The sequence below is a fragment of the Panthera uncia genome, chromosome D1 (assembly GCF_023721935.1).
Source record: "Panthera uncia isolate 11264 chromosome D1, Puncia_PCG_1.0, whole genome shotgun sequence".
Taxonomy (NCBI): Eukaryota; Metazoa; Chordata; class Mammalia; order Carnivora; family Felidae; genus Panthera; species Panthera uncia.
In genome coordinates, this window is record NC_064808.1 from 39,395,647 (window position 1) to 39,416,127 (window position 20,481).

Here is a 20,481-nt window from a genome sequence, read left to right on the forward strand (position 1 = left end):
GAGAGAGACGGAGACACAGAATCTGAAGCAGGCTCCAGGCTCTGAGCTGTCAGCACAGAACCCACTGCGGGGCTCAAACCCATGAACCATGATATCATGACCTGAGCCAAAGCCAGACGCTGACTGAGCCACCCAGATGCCCCATGCTGATTTTGTTTCAGATTATCTGTTCTACTCATGGGTCCAACGGGGAACTTGGAGGCCGGGCATTTGCAAGGCCCTATACTCAGACGTGTAGCGTATCATGATGGGATTTGCCCTTAGGTTAGCAGAAGATGATATTGTCAAATGGAGAGTTCAAACTGAGACAGGTGAGAGAAGCACAAAGTTAATGTTGGAAAACTGATGCTGGGCACTTCATTTGCAAGGTTTAAGGTGAGACTGTAAATAGGGAGTCAAGGCATAAGGGTGGAGGGTGGGGAAACGGCTGAGGAAATGGGATGTGAGAAAGGTCAAGAAGACCATTTTAGGTCTGACACTAATAATGCAAGGGTGCAAGGACTGGTTTTTATGTGGTGTCTGCTGTGTAGTACAGGGAGGGGGCCTGATACAAGCAGGTGAAGCTGGACTCCTCAATACATGCTGTGTCTGTTTAATTTGCTCCTTTTCTCTTCCCCACTCCCTCCTCAAGTTTCTTCTGTCTTTGGTCTTCTCTTTCTGCCATCTCTTTATGGGAAATGTTATCCACATCCATGACTTCAATTATTATTTTGTATGACTCCCGTGTTTGCAATTCTAACCTTGAGATCTTTGTTGAATTTTTGCCTCTTAAGTCCATCTGCCTGCTAGATATTTTCCATCTAGATGTCCCATAAATCAGGCCAATGTTGTACAACTTCTTGTGGTACCATCCGCGTAGAATGAAACGGGTTTATACAACACGGTAGACCTGCCAAGTATCTCACACTCAGTAGGTTAAAAAAAAAAGAACCCATGAATAAAAACCTCAGGATCACCTGAATATTACACCCCACCAGGTTCCTCTCCCAGTGATGTCATTTCTGTTAATGATATATTATGGGTCATATTTTTAGTCAATTACTCATTCTTAATCAGGTACTTAAAAAACTGTCTTTACTTTTTTTCACATTAATAGTCAAATGGTATACCATTTAACACATTGTATCTCAACAGACCACTAGATCTTTTCATTTATTTTAAGGCCACAAAAGAAATTATAGAAACTTAAAAAAATTTCTTTTATTTTAGGTCATACAAGGAAATAGAACTGGGAAGAGTAATTCATGCTATTTCAGATTTTTACATTACCTATAATTTTAGTTAAGTATAACTTAATATACCTTTGATAGTAATAGATCTAAGTCAGCTAATCTAAAATCATTTAAAATATTGATTAGCTAGTTTATAGTTAGTGAATTTGGTTGCAAGGAAATCTGTAAGAAAACCATGATAGATAACAATTAATAGCAAGTTATGCATATCATATTTGGTTATTTTCATATAACTTTGATCATGGTATAAAGAATCATAGTTTTTGAATTTTAAGATTGTGGTATTTAAAACCACTTTGCATAAAGCACACTAAAATCAGTGTTAGAGCACAATCAATATTACTTATAACTTCAGAATAATGGAAATATTTAATGATTGATTTTAGTTCTTCTAACTTCTGGACTTGTGATACTTACTTGGTACATCAGGAGTCCTGAGAGTCTTAGACTTTTAAATAAATATTTTAAATATATGTCTTTAAGGCATCTAAGAATATGTTAATATTTACTCCAATATGAGAATAGAATTGAGTCGAAAGTTTGGTTTATAATTCTTTTTTTTTTTTTTTTTTAATTATCTCAGAAGGCTAGGGCTTCTTTTTTTAAAAAAATTTTTTTTAATGTTTTATTTATTTTTGAGACAGGGAGAGACAGAGCATGAACAGGGGAGGGGCAGAGAGAGAGGGAGACACAGAATCTGAAACAGGCTCCAGGTTCTGAGCTGTCAGCACAGAGCCCGACACGGGGCTCAAACTCACGGACTGCAAGATCATGACCTGAGCCGAAGTCAACCGCTTAACCGACTGAACCACCCAGGCGCCCCTGGTTTATAATTCTTAATCAGTGACTTAATACTTAAAGATGTAGGTGGTATCTTTCTGACTTTTTGAAGAAAGCTCTAAAATCTAGCTGGTTGTCAGAATACCTATATTTCTTAATCTGCCTATGTTGTAATTTGGAGTTATATATTGTAATGACACACCAGAATGTACACAATTATACTTACTTTGTAAGTTGGCTTCAAAACTGAAAAAGGAAAAAATCCTGGAGTTCTTTAGAGGCACACATAATAGAGTCCATATAGTAATTTCTAGGAAATGTATAAAGATGCTGTGGTCCATTTCAGTCTAGTGTTTATTGTACTATGTAATATACATTTATGATTTGCAAGTTTGTTATTCAAGCAGATAATAATAAATGGACACAAAATTCATGTTCTTAATGTAGCCTTTTTTTGTCAAACATGTTAAAAACAGATTTCAATATATATTAGCAATTTTTAAGAAATTTATAACATTCCTATATTCTTGAAAAGCTTGTGAATATGAGATATAAGGGAAACCCAACACACTTGGAACTTAGTAACTACTTTTGGAATTTTTGATAAAGTCTCAATCTCATGTTCCTCATCTGTATCATTAGCTAAATCTACTTCATTGAGTTATTGGAGGAATTATGTTGTAAAAGGACATTGTAAAAAGAAACTTGTTATCCAGATGTAAAGAATCATTAATACACTCACTGTCCTGATCCAGGATCTCCCATAGCTTCTGGATGACTTTATCTTCTTCCAGAAGGAATTCTTTTGCTTCTAACAGGCAGTATATAATGGCATGCAAGATCTTCTTAGTCCAATTAGGGATTAAGCTAATTTGAAGCTGAACTTCAGTCTTTGTGAGGGCTGGTCTATTTCCGGTTCACTCTTCTCTCAGGGTGCAGTGCTTTAGGGATCCCAAAGGAAAGCTATGGGTGTGTATGAGGGCTTCTCTTTGAGGACCCTGGATGCCTACTTTTGTCCCCTCCTCCTGTCATTCTCCTCACCCCTATAAGATTGCTGAAAGTACTGTTCAGCTTCTCAGCTTCTCAGCTGCAGCTTTCAGCCCAGTTTCTTAGCCTCCAAGTCACTACTTGCTAATTAGCAAACACTTCAAGTGGAAAAGCAGTGCCAAATATAAACTCTCAGCTTCCAGATCTTGGCCCTTCAAGTTCTGGCTGCTTTGATAATTTTCCAATGACTTAAAATAGATTTTTAAAATACTATCCCCCAGCTTTTCTAGTTGTTCTTGCGAGAGGCTTGATCTGCAGCTAACTAATTCGCCTGTATCAAAAATGGAAATCTGGGGTGCCTGGGTGGCTCAGTCGGTCCGACTTCGGCTCAGGTCATGATCTCACTCTTTGTGAGTTCGAGCCCCGCATTGGACTCTGTGGTGACAGCTCAGATCCTGCAGCTTGCTATGGATTCTGTGTCTCCCTCTCTCTCTGCACCTCCCCTGGTTGCACTCTGTCTCTCTCTCTCTCTCTCCCTCTCTCAAAATTAAACGTTAAAAAAAATATGGAAATCTAACCTGGGAGTAAATTATCTAACTTCTTTGAGCCTCAGTTTTTCTCATCTATAAAAGAAGATAATCTAAAGGAAAACATTTCTTAATTTGCATGGTACATAGATATAGTCTAGGTGGTCCCAAAGTACTTTATACTTTCCTCTTAAGGGGAAAAAAGGCATTTGAAATTGATATCATCAAATAGTTTGGCCCCATTCAGGAACTGCAACTCAACCAGGCTGCTAGTGGGAAGAGATACTCAGTGACATGTATGTAGTTGAAATAGTGACAACATCTCAACACTTCCAAGAAATTGTATTAAAAGATATAATAATATAACTGTAAGGTAACTGAAATATAGATGCATGTACATTCAAGGGGTGAAATTGTATCCTTCCAGATCCTCTCTCTATCAAAACTGACTCTGTGGATAGCTCTACTTGCCCCTTCAGCTGAAATCTCAGGTCCTGGCCTCGAATTTTCTTATCATTTTCAGTCCTTGGCTTCTAATTTCTCTCTTTCTTGTTCCTCTGTGCCCACTCACTAGGATGCCTCTGGCTCCTCCAGGGTTTGGGAATGGTGGTGGGGAGGAGAGGCAATGAATAGAAAGTTCTGTTTGGTTTGATACTGTCGTGAGTTGGCATCAGTGCTTTCTGTACTTGATAAGTACTTAATGCTGACTCATTCTCTGTGGGTGTTTTGGAAGACCTTCCCACCTTCTTATTTCTTAGGAATCTCTGGATGTGGGTCAATCTACCTCTCTGACTGGGCTGTTGTATTCATCTCCCTCACTCTCTAGGAATCTAGTGGTTAACTCTATTGGGGTGTCCCTTCACCCTTCCAGAAATTCCTCTGGACAGGGTCTAAAACCACCCCCTGGCCAAACTGCTCCAGAGTGGGAAATACTTGCTTGGGAGATACTCTGGGTATGAAAGACCTGTCCGAAGTATCAATCTCTCTTCGCTCAACTATCAGAGTAGTTATCTGGCCACAAGCCACCGGATTTCTCAGCACAAATCTACAGACTGCCCAGGCTTCAGACTGGAGGGATACATACCAAGCTCTCTAAGTGGTTCTGCGGAAGCACCCTTTCCTGAGACATGAGATGGGCGGAGCTCAAAGCACATTGACAACAGTCCCCCTATATCCTATCAGAATTCTCTCTGCCTCTCCAACCTCTTTATAGATTGGAAGTCATATGCTGGTTTCTAGACATCTCTCTCACAAATTTGTATTTTTCTCAGCATGGTCATGGATGTTCTCAAGATGCCTCAGTCTGGGAGAGGAAAAAGTGAGGTGCTGCCCTCAAGTGGACTTACAGGCAGAAATGCTAAGGAGTGGTTGGTGTGAAAGAACAAGAAAGGTGTGTTCAGAGCTCCCTGGAGATACATACATTCCAGGGCTCCCAGGCATAAAGGGTGGTGAGAACTGGAGGCTTATGTCAGCAGAGGAGGTCAAGAACTAGTGAATATGGATTATCATCTTTAAAATTTTTTTTAATGTTTATTTTTGAGAGAGAGACAGAGACAGAGACAGAGACAGGGAGCAAGCAGGGGAGGGGTAGAGAGAGGGAGACACAGGATCTGAAGCAGGCTCCAGGCTCTGAGCTGTTAGCACAGAGCCAGACATAGGGATTGAACCCACCAACTGTGAGATCATGACCTGAAGTTGGAGGCTTAACCGACTGAGCCACCCAGGTGCCCCGAATTATCTTTAATGTGACCCCATTTGTACCCACAAGATTATGTATGTCTTGGAAAATGCAGGTTATGTACAAAAAAAGTACAGCAAAGAAAATAAAATTCAGCTGTAATCCACCACCCTGAGTCTATGTGTTTGTGTGTGTGTAGAATTGTTATAGTATATTGCTATAATACTTTTATGACATATCATGAACGCTTCCCTTATTTAATATTTTCCAAAACATATTTTTTTAAATGGCAACCTAGTATTCCACTCACTGTATGGCTATGCCATAATTTAAACAATTTAATTTTGGACTTTCAGGTAATAAGTTCTTTCCTATTATGTACAACTCCCTAACAAATAACTTGCATTCTAAGACTTAGTGCAAGGCTCTGATTATTTTCTTGTGATAAATTAACAGATGTGGAATTTACTGGGTAGTTTACATTCATATTCCTAATATGCATTACCCCATTTTCCTTCGGAAAAATTGTACTTGTTTAGCTCCCACTAGTAGTGTAGAAGGGTATCTGATAAAAGCCATTTTATATGAAAACCTTTGTTGGGTGAATATTATCCAGTATTGATGATCGGAATCAGGGCAGGACCGTGCTCTGCGCGCTGAGGGTTAGAAGGCTGCCCTGGCAGGAATCCATGAGAACCAGCCTCCTCAGTTCAGTGTCCCGAGGTCTAAGTTCCTACACACTCGTTTATCAAAGAGCTTTCTCAGATTTTGCAAACACACACCAAAGCAGATCCAAAGGCAGCTCCGCTAAGACACTGGAGGGGACCCTTTCCACCCCTCCCAGGCTCAATTTCTTCCCGGTCAAAAGGTGATACAATCCCTGCCCTGTCTGTCCTTCCAGGCTATCTTGGGACTCCAAAGAAATAAAAACGTGAAGGAGCGTAGTGCACTCGTATATTACTAAAAATAGAGTGCAAGGGAAGGGAGAGAGAAGTAGAGAGGCACTGCAAGGCTGGAGGCGGGAGGCTGACTCACTCAGAGCGCGCCCGGGCGGAGCGACTGGGAGGCGACTCCAGAGCAATTAAGGGGCTCCCGCGGGCCCTTCTCCGCTCCGGCCCCGCCCCCACAACAGACCACGCCCCAGCGACGGCCCCACCCCCGCGCCAGTCCCTCTCCCTCTGCAGACCCTTCCCCAGCGCCGGCCCAGCGCCCACTATAGACCCCCTCCCTCGGGCCAGCCCCGCCCCCACCTCATTCCTCTTCCCAGCTATGGCCCCGCCTTCGCCTCAGACTCCGCCCCCTCATCGGCTCCTCCCAACCACAGACCCCTCCCCCGTCAACCCCACACCCCAGTTACTAATCCCTCCCCTGGCGGGCTCCACCTCCGACCCCTCCCGGAAGCGCCGGCATAGCGTCCCCACATGGAGCGCGAGCCAAGAGCCTCCGAGGCCGCCCCGGAGGCGGCCGTGCTCTTCGCCTGGGTACGTGACTCCGCCCCCGGGCCGGGGCCGCTGGGACTGAGGGGCGCTGAAGGGATGGGAGCTGGAGGCCTCCGTGTGGGCTGTCGTGGGCTTGGTGGCTGAGGTCCCGGCCGGGCTCTGGGCTGGAGGACCCTGGGCTGGGGCCTGAGGAGGAGAGGGTCGGGAGGCAGGGGTCCTCACGGGTGACTTAGGGGCCTGCTGGCTGGTGGGGTCCGAACCCGAGGGGCTGCGGCGCCGGGGGAAGCATCTGCCTCCTGGGCAGAGCGTGTGGTTCCGCCAGCGCCCTCAGGCCGGGCTAGCGCCTGGAGAGACCGCGTGGAGGTATCGCCCCGTCCCGGAGCCATTGTAAGGCCACCTGTGCTCCTCACCCTCTCGTTGCCCGGAGGATGCTGGCCCCTTCCCAGCCCCGCCCCAGCCTGGCGAGAGCACCGTTTGCTGCGAGGCCTGCAGTATTTGGCCGTGCACATTTGCTGATATTCGTCTGTGACCGGATCTTGCCTGTGTTGGGGGCGTGGGTGTCTGCTTAATGTCAGTCTCTTTCGCTAGAAGCGTCACGAGGGGGATGTATTGTGCCTGTCTTGTTCACGGTGCCTAGCAGATATTTGGACGGATGAATGAATGAGACCCTTTTGTATGCCTATGTGCTGGTCTTTGGGGGAAAAACACAAAACTGAAAGACCCAGCTCTGGCGTTGAGGGAGCGGGATAACACCTAGATTACTGTTAAAACTACCATGTATTTGACTAGTCAAAAAAAGGTAATGATCAGCACCAGGCAGCACTTGTTGAGTGTAAGCCTGCATATACCGGCAGAAGGGAGATCGTGGGGCCTGAGGTTGGCTGGCTGGCTGAGTACTGTCTTTGGGGTGGCACTTGAGCCGGGGGTGGAGTTGGGGTTGAATGTGTGCCTGCGGTGGGTGCTGGTGCTGGCTTTTCCCAGGCGGGAGACTGGGGTCTGGGTGTCAGATAGGGCCTTGTCTACTGCTTGGAGGCCTGATGGCCTTCCCGCTGCATTATATGTGTGGAGGGGTGTGTTAGTTTGCTAGGGCTGTCATAGAAAAATACCAGAGACTGAGACGTCTTAAAAAATGGATTTTATTTTCTTGTAGTTCTGGAGGCCAGAAGTCCAAGAGCAAGGTGTCTGGCAAGTTTACTTTCTTCTGAGGCCTCCTTCTTTGGCTTGCAGATGGCCGCCTTCTTGCTGTGTCCTCATGTGGCTTTTTCTGTGTTTGAGAGCATCCCTGTGTCTCCTTCCTATATTGGATTAGAGCCATACCTTTATGACCTCGTTTAACCTTAATTATCTTTTAAAAGGCCCTATCCCCAGATACAGTCACCTTCTGAGGTACTGGAGTCTAGGGCTTCAGCAAATTAATTTTAGGGGAACACAATTCCCCTAACAAGGGGAAATTTACCTCCTTGGGGTTTGTGTGTGTGTGTGTGTGTGTGTGTGTGTGTGTGTGTGTAGTATGTCTGGAGTGTTTGTAAGGAAGGGAAGCAAGTACGGCTAACATGTTGTATTGAATTTTTCTTTGTTTTGCTTTATCCTGGATTTTGGGCCTCTTGCTGTGTTTCAGAAATTGAGTGCCATAATTTGAGCCCCAAGTGCATGTGTCTCTCTCACTTTCTGTTCAACAGCTTGTAGTCCTGGTAATGGGGCAGCCACAGAGATCTCCGGCCTGATGGAGACATCCTGTGCATATGTACTCCACAGCATGCACATCTTTCATTTGATCTTTCCTAGGTAGGGCCTCATCAGATCATATATTCATTCACTATATTCATTCTAAAATATATATACACTTTCTCTGGGGCAGCATAGTTTCAGATGCATTTTCAGGGAAAATGGCAGTGAACAAAACAAAGTTCTTGCCCTCATTGAGTTTACTTTGCAGTAGGGGAGGTAGATAGTAAACAACTAAGCAAATGTAATGTCAGGGAGTTCTATGAAGAAAAAGCATAAAAAGGGAATAAAGTGATGGGGTGCTATTGTAGATACAGTCATACAGTTAGTGTCTTGCCAGGTAAGCTCTGGGCTGAATTTCACCAAAAATCCTTAGGGACGTGGTATAGCTTAGTGAAAGGAGGAGGGCATATCTGACTTCTTGCCTTCCCAGCTATGCAACTATGCAACTTAACCTCTCTTGAGACTTAGTTTCTTCATCTGTAAAATGAGAGCCATAAATGTCTGTCTCCTCTGTTATTGTGAGAATTAAGGGTGAATACTAAGTATTGAGGAAGCAGTCAGTAATTGGCAGCTAATACTGCCCCTGAGGGCCTCTTGGACCTGTGCCCTTCCATAGCTTGCTTTTTCAGCTTGGAGTCCTTGCAGCCCAGGATGGCTATGAAATAGACCATGAGGGGCAGGAGTTTGTATGTATGTATGTATTTTGGGTAGTTATTTTAAATTATTTTTCCTCATTAAAATATCTTAGAAAACAAATACATTTGGAAGGTTTTACTACTTATCTCTAGGAAGAACCAGCCAGGAGTAATTATAAGGAATTATGAGGACTTCTGAAATCTAAAGATTTTTCTGCAGGTCTATAATTCTTTATCTTCAAGTTTGAATACAAAAAACAAAACAAAACAAAACAAAAACCTCCAAAACTGAAACTGACCTGACATAATGCTATTTATAGTCTATGCGCAGTTAATGTATTTGTACCTTTTACTGCAGAAATAATACTATTTTGCTTATGGGGTGCTGCTCCTGGACCTTGCAGCAGTATATATGATTTGTATACAGTATTATTTTTTTTAAGTCTATAAAATCCTGAATCTGAAATACATCTGGCAGCAAGAGTTTTGGATTAGGGATTCTGGACTGTTTTTTCATAATAACAAAGATAGACATATTGCCCACCAAGGGGAAATCTGTTCCCTTACAGGAATCTCACCATGTGAATCTTAGAGTCTCAAAATATCGTACTTGGAAAGGCCCTTAGAGATCATTGCCAACCTCTTTCACTGTACAATGAAATAACAGTGAGGTGACCTGCTTGAGGGCACAAAGCCCTCAGCTAACTTTGATTAAAGAAGTCCTTGCCAGTTTTCTCAGCGAGGGCATGAGAAGGGACAAGTCCAGTGCATTTCCCACCCACTTGGCTGCTATTTCCTTTCCTTATTTCTTTTCTTAGCCTCCCTAGAGAATTGGCTTTTATCACAAGGAACTCCCATGCTGTCTCCCAGAGGCAACACATGTGGGCTGGGGCATTAGAAGGAGAAGGCGAGGAATATCTTTGGATAAATAGTGGATGCTAAGAGCTCCTCTCATGTGGAAATCGTCGTGTTCTGGGTATGGGGCCACTGTCTAAGTATGGGTTGCATATAGCAACCTCTTAAGAATGAGCTTATGAAATCTCATCTGTTAGAGGCTCTGGGAGGTATGTCAGGATGAGAAAGATAGGGACAGGTAAATGCACATTGACAGTTGTGTTTCCTGTACTCTTTCATCCTTGCCTTATTTATCCCTAGGGTGCAAATAGCTACGGGCAACTTGGCCTTGGCCACAAGGAAGATGTGCTTTTGCCCCAGCAACTGAATGACTTCTGTAAACCTGAATGTGTCAGGAGGATCACAGGAGGAGGGGGCCACTCTGCTATTGTCACAGGTAACATCCTTCTGGAGTAGATATTTCTTATTTAGACATTTCTCCCTAGCGTATTGTATTGCCATCTTTCATCCTTTTGTATTTTGCAGAGGAAAACATTTTTGTGAAAAAGCCAAGTTACCGGTAGAGAATTCTAGATTGTCAGAGCTGAAAGCCCTTCAGAGATCTAGGCTCTCCACCCCCATTTATACAAATGAGGCTTGGAGAGGAAAACCAGTTGCTTAAGGTTACAAGACAAATTAATGGCGGAGTTGCAACATATACCACATTTCATACAATATATTGCCATTTAACTTTCACATGTTAGAGTTAGAAGTCTTTGCAGTTAGAGTGAATATTCCTTGAGAGCAAGAACTTTGTATTTTCTTTAATTTCCTTCATAGTACCTATGATAGTACTTAATGAGTACTCCAGGTGCCATGATATTGGAAAGGATGCTGTATTGAATCCTGATTAAGAACATGAGTTCTGGAATCAACTGCCTGGGTTCAAATCCTGGTTCTGTTATTAGCTATGTGGCCTTGGGCAAATTAATTTCTCTGTGCCACTTTCCCCTCTGTTACATGGGGATAATAATGATGAATGAAGCGAATCAGTGAACTACAGGGCTGCATTATGACTTTCATGGGTCCTTGGCACTCTTGCCTTTGTGGACCCCTTCTTCCATAAAGAAATATTAAGAACTATATTTTACGACAGCTTTGATATAAAGATTAGTATAATCCAGGCTAGATTTAACATTGTATATTCATTATTATTGCATTTATTTATTTTTTATTTTAGAAGAATATAAGATTAAAACATTTTTGTGGGCCTCTGAAAGTATCGTGGGCCCTAGGCATTCTGCCTAAAGGATAAATGGGCCCCACAGATAAAGCTCTTACAAGAATACCTGGCATATTATAAGTTCTAAATAAATGTTGGCTTTTCTTATTATAGTAGATGCTCTATTTGGTGATTGGCCACTGCTCTAGGACTTGGAGTTTTCATATAGATGCTAGACTTGAGCCCCTTCACCCTATGCCATTTGGGCCAGTGCACATTAACGTACATGGCTTATTAACGCGGGTGGGAAAAAATTTATTGGGTTTGTGACTGCAGCTAATTAGTAAAATCCTTTTACTCACTTTGACAGTTGTAATTTCCCCCGTGCACACCATCACCAAAGCTTTTGCTTTCTGCAGATGAAGGAGGCCTTTTTGTTTGTGGCCTGAACAAAGATGGGCAATTGGGGCTTGGTCACACAGAAGATGTTCTGTATTTTACCACCTGCAGATCCCTCCTTGGCTGTCCTGTCCAACAGGTGGCCTGCGGCTGGGATTTTACCATTATTCTCACAGGTGAGTTCACTCATGGGTAAATCTTTATCACCACAAAGGCATTGGGTGAGAAGAACTCGCTGGTGGTGATACTGATTAAGTGAAAGTCTCTTTATGTGTAAACACACATACAAATTTCTCTTTGGTTGTTGAGGAAAGTTGTGGGTGCCTTTGGCAAGGAGACTTTAAACAGCAAAATTTTGGGCTGGAAAACTTTTACTAGAGACTAGGGAAGAGACTAGATCACCTTTGGTGGCTACTTCCTGTCCCAGAAATTCATGATAGCTGTGTGCCTGGGCTAGCTGGCCATTAGTACCAGTGAAGGGTTACTCATGGGGAAATGTGGTGGGGAAGCAGGAGGAAATCAGCGGTCACACAACAGTGATGGCAGCTTTTCCCCACTGAAGGATTTAAAAAAAAAAAAAAAATGGTTGGGCACAACTCTTTGCTCTCTGCAAAGCCGGATAGCAGAATAGGGTGTAGAGGAATATGGCCAAAGGGTAATAGGATAATGCTCTTGGGAGCAGCTAGCAATAGTTACTTTTTGTCAGCTGACTTCTCCCTGGAAGTAGTTTTGCCCTGTCTAGCTTGCCATTCTGGATGGAGAAGACCATGTATAGTTTCTGACTAGACTCCCTCTTTGACACAGTCATCTGGCAAGGGCATTTTCTGACCAAATCCTCCCCACCCCACCCTTGTGGATTCTTATGTGCACAGCTCAGATCCCAAACTTCCACACATAGCTTCAATTACTGTTCCCTACCTATCCCTGTTGTTGCCTTGTCTTTTATTCTCCACATTCTCCATACTTTTCTTTCTAGAAATACCGAGCAGAATGTTGTTCTCTCTCTGGAACAGTCCCTTTTTCTGATGACTCATATCCTTTCTTCAAAACCCTGCTCAGGCATCAGCATCTCTCTTTTGCAGAGGGATTCTGTAATAGGTGCTGAATTTGGTACTAATAACCCTGAATAGTAGCCATCATTTCTGAAGTGCTTTTTGTGGACCATGTTGGGGTTGTAGGGAGTCTGTGAATAACACTCTATTTCCTGCTCACTTTTGGAACCAATTGTGAGAAAGGTGGAGAGCAGTCAGATAGCTGGAGATCACACTGTTGGCTTTTCACTGACAAAGGCTATGTTGGAGAACAGGGTTAATGGTCAGGCCAAGTGCTTCTGCTAATGCTCCTCTGATCCAGAGTTATTCTGCAAACAGTAGGTTATCTCTGTAGGGGAAACACTTACTGTGCATCAGTCTAGAGTACCTGAGAGGAAGGTGCCAAGCCACACATGCTGTTCCTTCTCCCAAACTTATCAGTTGGTTAAGTTACCCCTTTTCTCCTGGAAAGCAGGGAGCATACGAAGGGGCAGGGAGAGAGGCCTGGAGTGTTAAAATAATGAAAATTATGTCACATGGAAACATGAAAAGTGGGGCGTGGGGCATCAGTATCCCATCCCAGCCCCAGGCTAATGTTCTATAACAGATAAGCTGCCATTAATTAGGTAGTGTGATAGAGAATCTGTAAAATGCTTAGCCCAGTGCCTAGTGTTTTTATTCCTAGAGGAACAATAAAAGCAGGGACTGTGGTTTGAATGTGCTAAAGTGTAAGCCCCTCTTCCTCCTCTCATTCCCTTTGCTCCTCCCATCCTTCAACATTTACTCACTGGTCAAAGATACCTTACTTCTGAGGTTATGATTTAAATATTTGAATTTTGCAGAAAATGGTCAAGTTCTGTCATGTGGATCCAACTCCTTCGGCCAGTTAGGAGTTCCTCATGGCCCTCGAAGATGTGTGGTTCCCCAGGCCATTGAGGTAAGGATGGCACCTCATATATAGCTGACCCACGTACTGTTGAAGCGTGTCCCTCCCCAGACTAAGAGACTGGCTGGATCCCTGAAAAGCCATGGGCCACTTAGAATTTAAGTTGAAAAACTTAGGTTCTTCTGGGAAGGATTAGGTTGGGGGGATGGAAGCTGTTAGTGAAAAACCTCTGTTAGTCCTCATACACATTATGAATGTTTGTGAAATAAAACAATGAAGGTAATATATGTCATAAAGGCATATTAATGACATTTCACAATACTAAAACTAGTAATAATGGGAACTATGTTAGAAACAGGTCCTGATAGAAGCGACTTACCTAAAGACCCTAAGCTTGGCAAATAGTATATAGGCCAGTAGCGCCCAGTAAAAATATGGTGTGAGTCACATACGTAACTTAAAATTTTTAGTAGCACTATTCAAAGAGTAAAGAGAAACAAATGGAATTAATTTTTTAAAATAACAGCTTTATTGAGATGTAATTTACATGCCATAGAATTTACCCTTTAAAAATGTATAATTCAGTGGTTTTTAGTAGATTCACAGAGATGTGCAGCCATCAGCATTATCTAATTTTAGAACATTTTCATCACCAAGAAAGAAACTGTGTACCCAATGGCAATTACTTCCCATTCTGCCCTCCCCCAGCCCCTGGCAACCACTAATCTGTCTCTGTGGATTTGCTATTCTGGGCATTTCATATAAATGGAATCATACAATATGTGGCTTTTTGTATCTGGCTTCTCTCATTTCATATGATGTTTCAAGTTTCATTCATATTGTGGCGTGTAGGTGAAATTAATTTTAATAAATCCAGTGTATTCAATGGATTATTTCATTTTATATGTCACTAATGTAAAAATTTCCTAATGAGATACTTTATGTTCTCCATTTTTTTTAAGATTATTTATTTTGAGAGAGAGAGTGTGTATGTGTACATGCTAGTGGGAGAGCGGCAGAAAGAGAGGGAGAATCTTAAGCATGCTCTGTCCTATCCGCATGGAACCTGATGCAGGCTTGATTCCATGAACTGTGAGAACATGATCGGAGCTGAGATCAAGAGTTGGACGCTCAACCAACTGAGCCACCCAGACGCCCCTATATTCTCTACTTTATACTAAGTTGAACTCTGGTGTGCATGTTGTACTGTGAGTGATCTCAGTTCATACCTACTCACGTTTCGGCTCTTTAGTACCTGCATGTAGCTAGTGGCTTCATAGTGGACAGCACAGGACTAGACAGGACTCCTGGCCCTAGTTCAGAGCCCTTTCCTCTGCATCATATTTAAAATGTACACATTTTTGTGACATTTGTATGATAAGTAGTCACAAGAGGGCTATGGAATTTTGAAAGAAATATGCTGGGATCTAAAATGAGTTCACCACCTAAGCTGCTCACGTCTAGCTAATTTTCTTGAACTCTGACTCAGAGTGGGAGATCTGTTTTCACTGGAGAGAGCTTGGTCAGCTCCTGTCATGTTGCTGAATTACAATTGCTGGTCTGTGGGATAGTATTTGAGGTCATGATCTCCACTGTGTTGTAGTGTGTTTGGGCTGCTGTAACAAAAATACCATAGATTGAATGGCTTAAGCAACAAACATTTATTTTTCACATTTCTGGAGGCTGAGAAGTACAAGATTGGGGTATCGGCAGATTTGGTGTCTAGTGAGGACCCAGTTCCTTGTTCATAAACACTTATTTCGCTGGACAGAGTTGCCCTCTGGGGCCTTTCTTATAAGGGCATTTATCCCATTCATGAGGGCTCCATTCTCATGACCTAATTAATAACCTCCAGAAGACCCCATTTGCAAATACTATCACATTGGGTAATATATATATAATTAATATAAGAAATATAAGAATATAAGGAAGTGGTAGAAATTCTATTGGGGAGGGGACAGTCAGGGAGGTGGTGCATGGCAAACGGTAAGAACAGTGTGTTAGGTCGGGCCTGAAGGGGTAGTGAAGAGGAAGATTATTCAGGACACTCTTACTAATAATCCAGACAAGCGGTGATCCTGGTCCAAACTAAAGCCATGGCAGTGGGGATGGAGAGGAAGGAATGGAGGTGAGTTGAAGCGATTGAAGAGATTGAATCTACATGTAAAGCCCTTTAGTTGTTGTTGTTTTAAAGAGAAAATACTTAAAGGACAATATGTTCAAGTTGTAGTAGTAGTAAGAATTGATCTTCCTCAAAGCTAATGTGGTTGTGGGTTGTATTAACAGAAATATAGTCTCTAAAAGAAGGGAAGCCAGAGTCCTGTCCTTTTTTGTGCTAATCAGACTGCATATGGGATGTTGTATTCTGTTGATTTAGTGCTTAGGTCCTGGGCATAAAGGTGAATAAGACTTAGATCCTGCCATCGAGAGTCCTAAAGTTTAGGAAGGCCATGTGGATCTGTAAATAAACACATGTAGTAAAGCTGCACATGGGTCATGGTTGATGCATATACAACCCCCCCCCCCCCCCCCCCCCCCCCCTTTTTTTGACAGAGAAAGAGAGAGAGGGAGCGTGCACATGCACACACACACACATGCATGCATGCCCAGGGGAGGGGCAGGGAGAGAGAGAGTCTTAAGCAGGCTCCATGCCCAGTATGGAGCCTGACATGGGGCTCGATCTCATGACCATGAGATCATGACCTGAGCCAAAGTCAAGAGTTGGACGCTTAACTGACTGAGCCACACAGGTGCTCCTATACAGTCTCTTTTAAAAGAGGGAGATTGAGTAACCAGAGCACATTTAGAGGAGAGAAACCAAGAAGGGAATGGAATTTGAAACCAGGGGATCACTGATGGAATTGGGGATGTTTGGCCAAAAGAAGAGATATGTATTAGTTATCTATTACAGTGGCATAAATTACTCTAAATTTAGCAACTTTAAACAACAGGTATTTACTATCTTAGTTTCTGAGGTTCAGAAATCTGGGCACAGCTTAGCTGGTCTCATGAGGTTGCAACTCATGAGGTTCAGTGCCTTTCTATGGGGTTGTTCAGACATGGCATCTGGCTTCCTCCAGGAGTGATTTGAGAGTGAGGCCAAGCAGGAAGACTCAGTGCCTTTTATCACCTAGTCTCTAAGCCACTCATCACTTCTTTATTCTTTTCACTAGAAGCAAGTTGCTTAGTCCAGACCACATTCAGCAAGAGGGGAATTAAACTCCAGCTCCACATCTTGAAGGGATGGGTCTCAAAGAATTTGAAGACTTAGTTTTAAAGTCACCACAAGATATCTCAGAGAGGACATGACAGTGGTCTTCATGTCTTTGGAAAGCATTGTGAAAAGCTGTAGGCAGATGTTTGGCTCCACCTAAGGAGATAAATGGAACTGCACAAAGATGGAATAGGCACCTGGGGAAGTAGTGAGGCTGTGCCAGAGGAAGTAGGTGCTTGGCAGGGGTTGGATGATGATTTGTGGGGGGTTGTGGAAGGGATCTGGCATTGAATAGAGATTGGACTAAATCAAAGGTCGTCCAGCTAGAACCCTTGGTAAATAAATCTTCATTGGAATGTAGCCATGCCCATTCATTCATGTATTGTCTGTGGCTGCTTGTATGCTACAACGGCAGAGTAGAGTACTATGACATAAACCATATGGCCTGCAAAGTCTAAAGTATTTACTATGTGGTCTTTATTGGAAACATTTGCCAACTCCTGGACTGGATGACTTTGAAGGTCCCTTGCGGCCCCGAGACACATTGTGATATATTATTTTTAAGAGATTTTTCCTTTTAGGGATACATACAGAAGTATGGAGGGATGGAAATGTTGGGAGTTGGGGACTCTAAACCAATCAGACATGTAATGAGGGCTGTGCTGCATTGTGTCAGGGCATAAATTCCAAAGCATTTTGCAGATGGGTGATTCTAAGACCTCAGCCCTTTTCTTTGTTTTCACAGCTCCTGAAAGAGAAGGTTGTTTGCATTGCTGCTGGACTGAGGCATGCTTTAGCTGCTACAGGTGATCATTTTGCTTTTATTTTCAAAATAGGGACATCACTAGGAGAAGCAGCGCTTTACAGCAAACAAACTTTAAGGAGTAATTCAGAATGTCCTGCTGTGCTGCATTTCTGATTAAAAGGAGAGGACATAAGGCCAAAGTCATGTGGGAAATCTTTAGCAGGTAGGGTGGAAAGAAATGAAGTTTTCTAGCTCTTTATTATGTTCTAGGCATGATGCTAGGTTCTCTTGATTTAATTAATACCTTATTTAATCCTCACAACCCTGCAGTGATGTGAGTTACATTTTTACATGTGAGGAAACTGAGGTCCGAAGAGGCTGAAGTGCTTGTCTAAGGTTACACAGGGGGTAAGGTAGTAAAAGGTAGAGCTGGGAACAGAGTCTGAGGTGGTGTAGTTTCCAAGGCCCACATTCTTTGCTGTGAACTCCACTGCTTGCCTAGTGCATTTTAATGTTTATTAGTTTAAAAGCTTCAAATGAGCTTGTCTCCTGTACTGTGAGAGGGTGGTGAGGGACGTAGGGCTGACAGTGTGTGTGAGGTTTGAAGGTGGCAAGTGGAGAGAGGTGGTCATCTGCAGAAGAGCAGTGGCCCTTGTTTCTTCCCCAGGCCCATTTTTCTGCTCCCACTCTCGTGGGGTGAAGTGCAGCCCTAACTGGCTGTGGCAGCTGAGGCTCAAGTGTGGATGCATCCAGTCGTGGCCTGGGGAAGGTGGAGGAGGGGAGGAAGAGTCTGGTGCAGCGCTGTACTGGTGTCGTCTGGGGCTTAATGTTGCTCATATAGTAAAATTTTTCTTAACCCTATTATTTTGAGATATTTGCAGATTTACATGCAGTTGTAAGAAATAAAATACATCTCATGCACTATTTTCCCAGTTTCTCCCAATGGTAACATTTTGTGAAACTGTAGTGCAACAGCCCAGCCAGCCTTGATACGGTCAGGACACAAACAGTTCATTGCCACAGCCATCCTGCCTGTGGCCCTTTTATAATACCCATTGTTATACACCCTTTTATATGGCTTTTATACACTTTTATGCGTCTATTATACATCCACTTTCTACTTACCCTCACCCCTTCTTAGCTCCTGGCAAGAACATTATATAAATGATATCATACAATATATAATTCTTTAGGGTTGGCTATTTTTGCTCAGCATGATTCCCTGGAGAGTCATCCAAGTTGTGAGTATCAATAATTTGTTCCTTTTTATTGCTAAGTAGTAGTATATTATGGTATAGATGTACCACTGAATTAGTCATCTCAGGCTGCCATAACGATATACCACAGACTGGGTGGCTTAAACAACAGGAATTTTCTCACAGTTACAGAGGCTACAAGTCTGCGATCCAGATGCCATGAGGGTTGGTCTCTGGTGAGGCCTCTCTTCCTGACTTGTAGATGGCTGCCTTCTTGCTATGTCCTTACAGGGCATTTCCTCTGTGCGCTCATGCAGAGAGGGAGACGTCTGGTGTCTCTTCTTCTTCATAAAGACACCAGTTCTGTCAGATTAAGGCCTCACTCTTATGACCCATTTAACTTTTATTACCTTCTTACGGACTGCTCCAAATACAGTCACACTGTAGATTAGGGCCTCAACATATGAATTTTTGGGGGCACAACTTAGTCCACAACAACACAGTTTCTTTCACCATTCACCCATTGAGGGACATCTGGTTGTTTCTAGGTTCTGGCTATTAAGTATAAAGCTATAAACATTGTGGGCAAGTTTTTATGCAAACATAAATTTTCATTTCTCTGGATAAATGCCCAGGAGTGTGATTGCTGAATTGTATGGTAGTGATTACATCTTATAAGCAGCTTCTCCTCTTAGAAATTAGTGGGACTGGAGAATGGCCTATTAATGGTTTAATTCCCCCTTTCCTACCAACTTTCTGTGATTGCTAGTCTTACGTATACATTTCTGTCCAGGTACAAAGCAGTACGGTTTCCATTATGCGTTTGATTAACTTAATTGTAAGTCCTCCTCTCCCATTTAATCTGTAAATATTTCTGCAGGCATCTCTAAATGATAAGGACTCTATCGAAAACATTAACAAAATACCATCATCATACCTACAAGAAAACTAACAATAAATCTGTAATTTGATCAAGTATCCAGCGTTTACATTTTCTTGACTGTCTCAAAAATATATATTTTTTAAGTTTGTTTAAATCAGGGTTTGAATTATGTCTCTACACTGCAGTTGGTGGATATGTATGTCAGGTATCTCTTTTAAAAAATATATATTTATTCCTCTTAATTTTTTTATTATGATAAAATATACATAACACAATTTACTGTCTTAGCCATTTTAAATGTACGGTTGAGTGATGTTAAGTACATTCACGTTACTGTGCAGCCGTTACCACCGTGTATCTCCAGAACTTTTTTATCTTATGAAACTGAAATGATATCCACTAAACAGTAACTCTCTATCCCCCCTTTCCCCCAGCCCCTGGCAACCACCATTCTACTTTCTGACCCTGTGATTTTGACCACTCATACAGGTACCTCACATAAGTGGAATTGTATAGTATTTGTCTTTTTGTGGCTCATTTCACTTAGCATAATGTCCTCGAGGTCTGTCTATTTTGTAGCATGTGTCAGAATTTTCTCCCTTTTTAAGGCTGAATAATATTCCATTACTTGGATATGTCACATTTTGCTTATCCATTCACCAGTTGACAGACGCTTGTGTTGCTGCCATGTTTTAGCTATTGTGAATACACCTGCTATGAATGTGGGTGTACAAATATCACGTTGAGATCCTGCTTTTGGTTCTTTAGGATATATACCCAGAAGTAGAATTGCTGGATCATATAGTAATTCTATTTTCATTTTTTTGAGGAACTGCCATACCCTTTTCCACAATGGCCATACCGTTTTAATTTCTGCCAGTAGCACACAAGGGTTCCAAATAACTTCACATCCTTGCCAACATTTGTTACTTTGTTGTTTTTTTTTTTTAAATAGTAGTCATCCTAATGAATGTGAAATGGTACCTCATGGTGGTTTTGTTTTGCATTTCTCTTATAATTAGTGATGTTGAGCATCTTTTCATATCTGCATTTCACCATTTGTAT

At 42.5% G+C, this 20,481-nt stretch overlaps 2 protein-coding genes across 2 annotated transcripts in view; one reads left to right on the plus strand and one right to left on the minus strand.

Moving 5' to 3' along the window:
* LOC125913211 (L-lactate dehydrogenase A chain) overlaps positions 1-20,481 on the minus strand; it is a 968,541-nt gene that overhangs the window by 248,223 nt on the left and 699,837 nt on the right. The gene's annotated exons all lie outside the window — the stretch shown is intronic.
* The window catches only part of SERGEF (secretion regulating guanine nucleotide exchange factor), a 234,361-nt gene continuing 220,425 nt past the window's right edge, over positions 6,546-20,481 (plus strand). The window contains 5 exon segments of the mRNA XM_049618186.1: positions 6,546-6,685; positions 10,162-10,297; positions 11,482-11,637; positions 13,335-13,429; positions 17,338-17,398. Of these exon segments, the coding sequence (XP_049474143.1) occupies positions 6,626-6,685; positions 10,162-10,297; positions 11,482-11,637; positions 13,335-13,429; positions 17,338-17,398 (508 nt within the window). The 5' untranslated portion in view covers positions 6,546-6,625.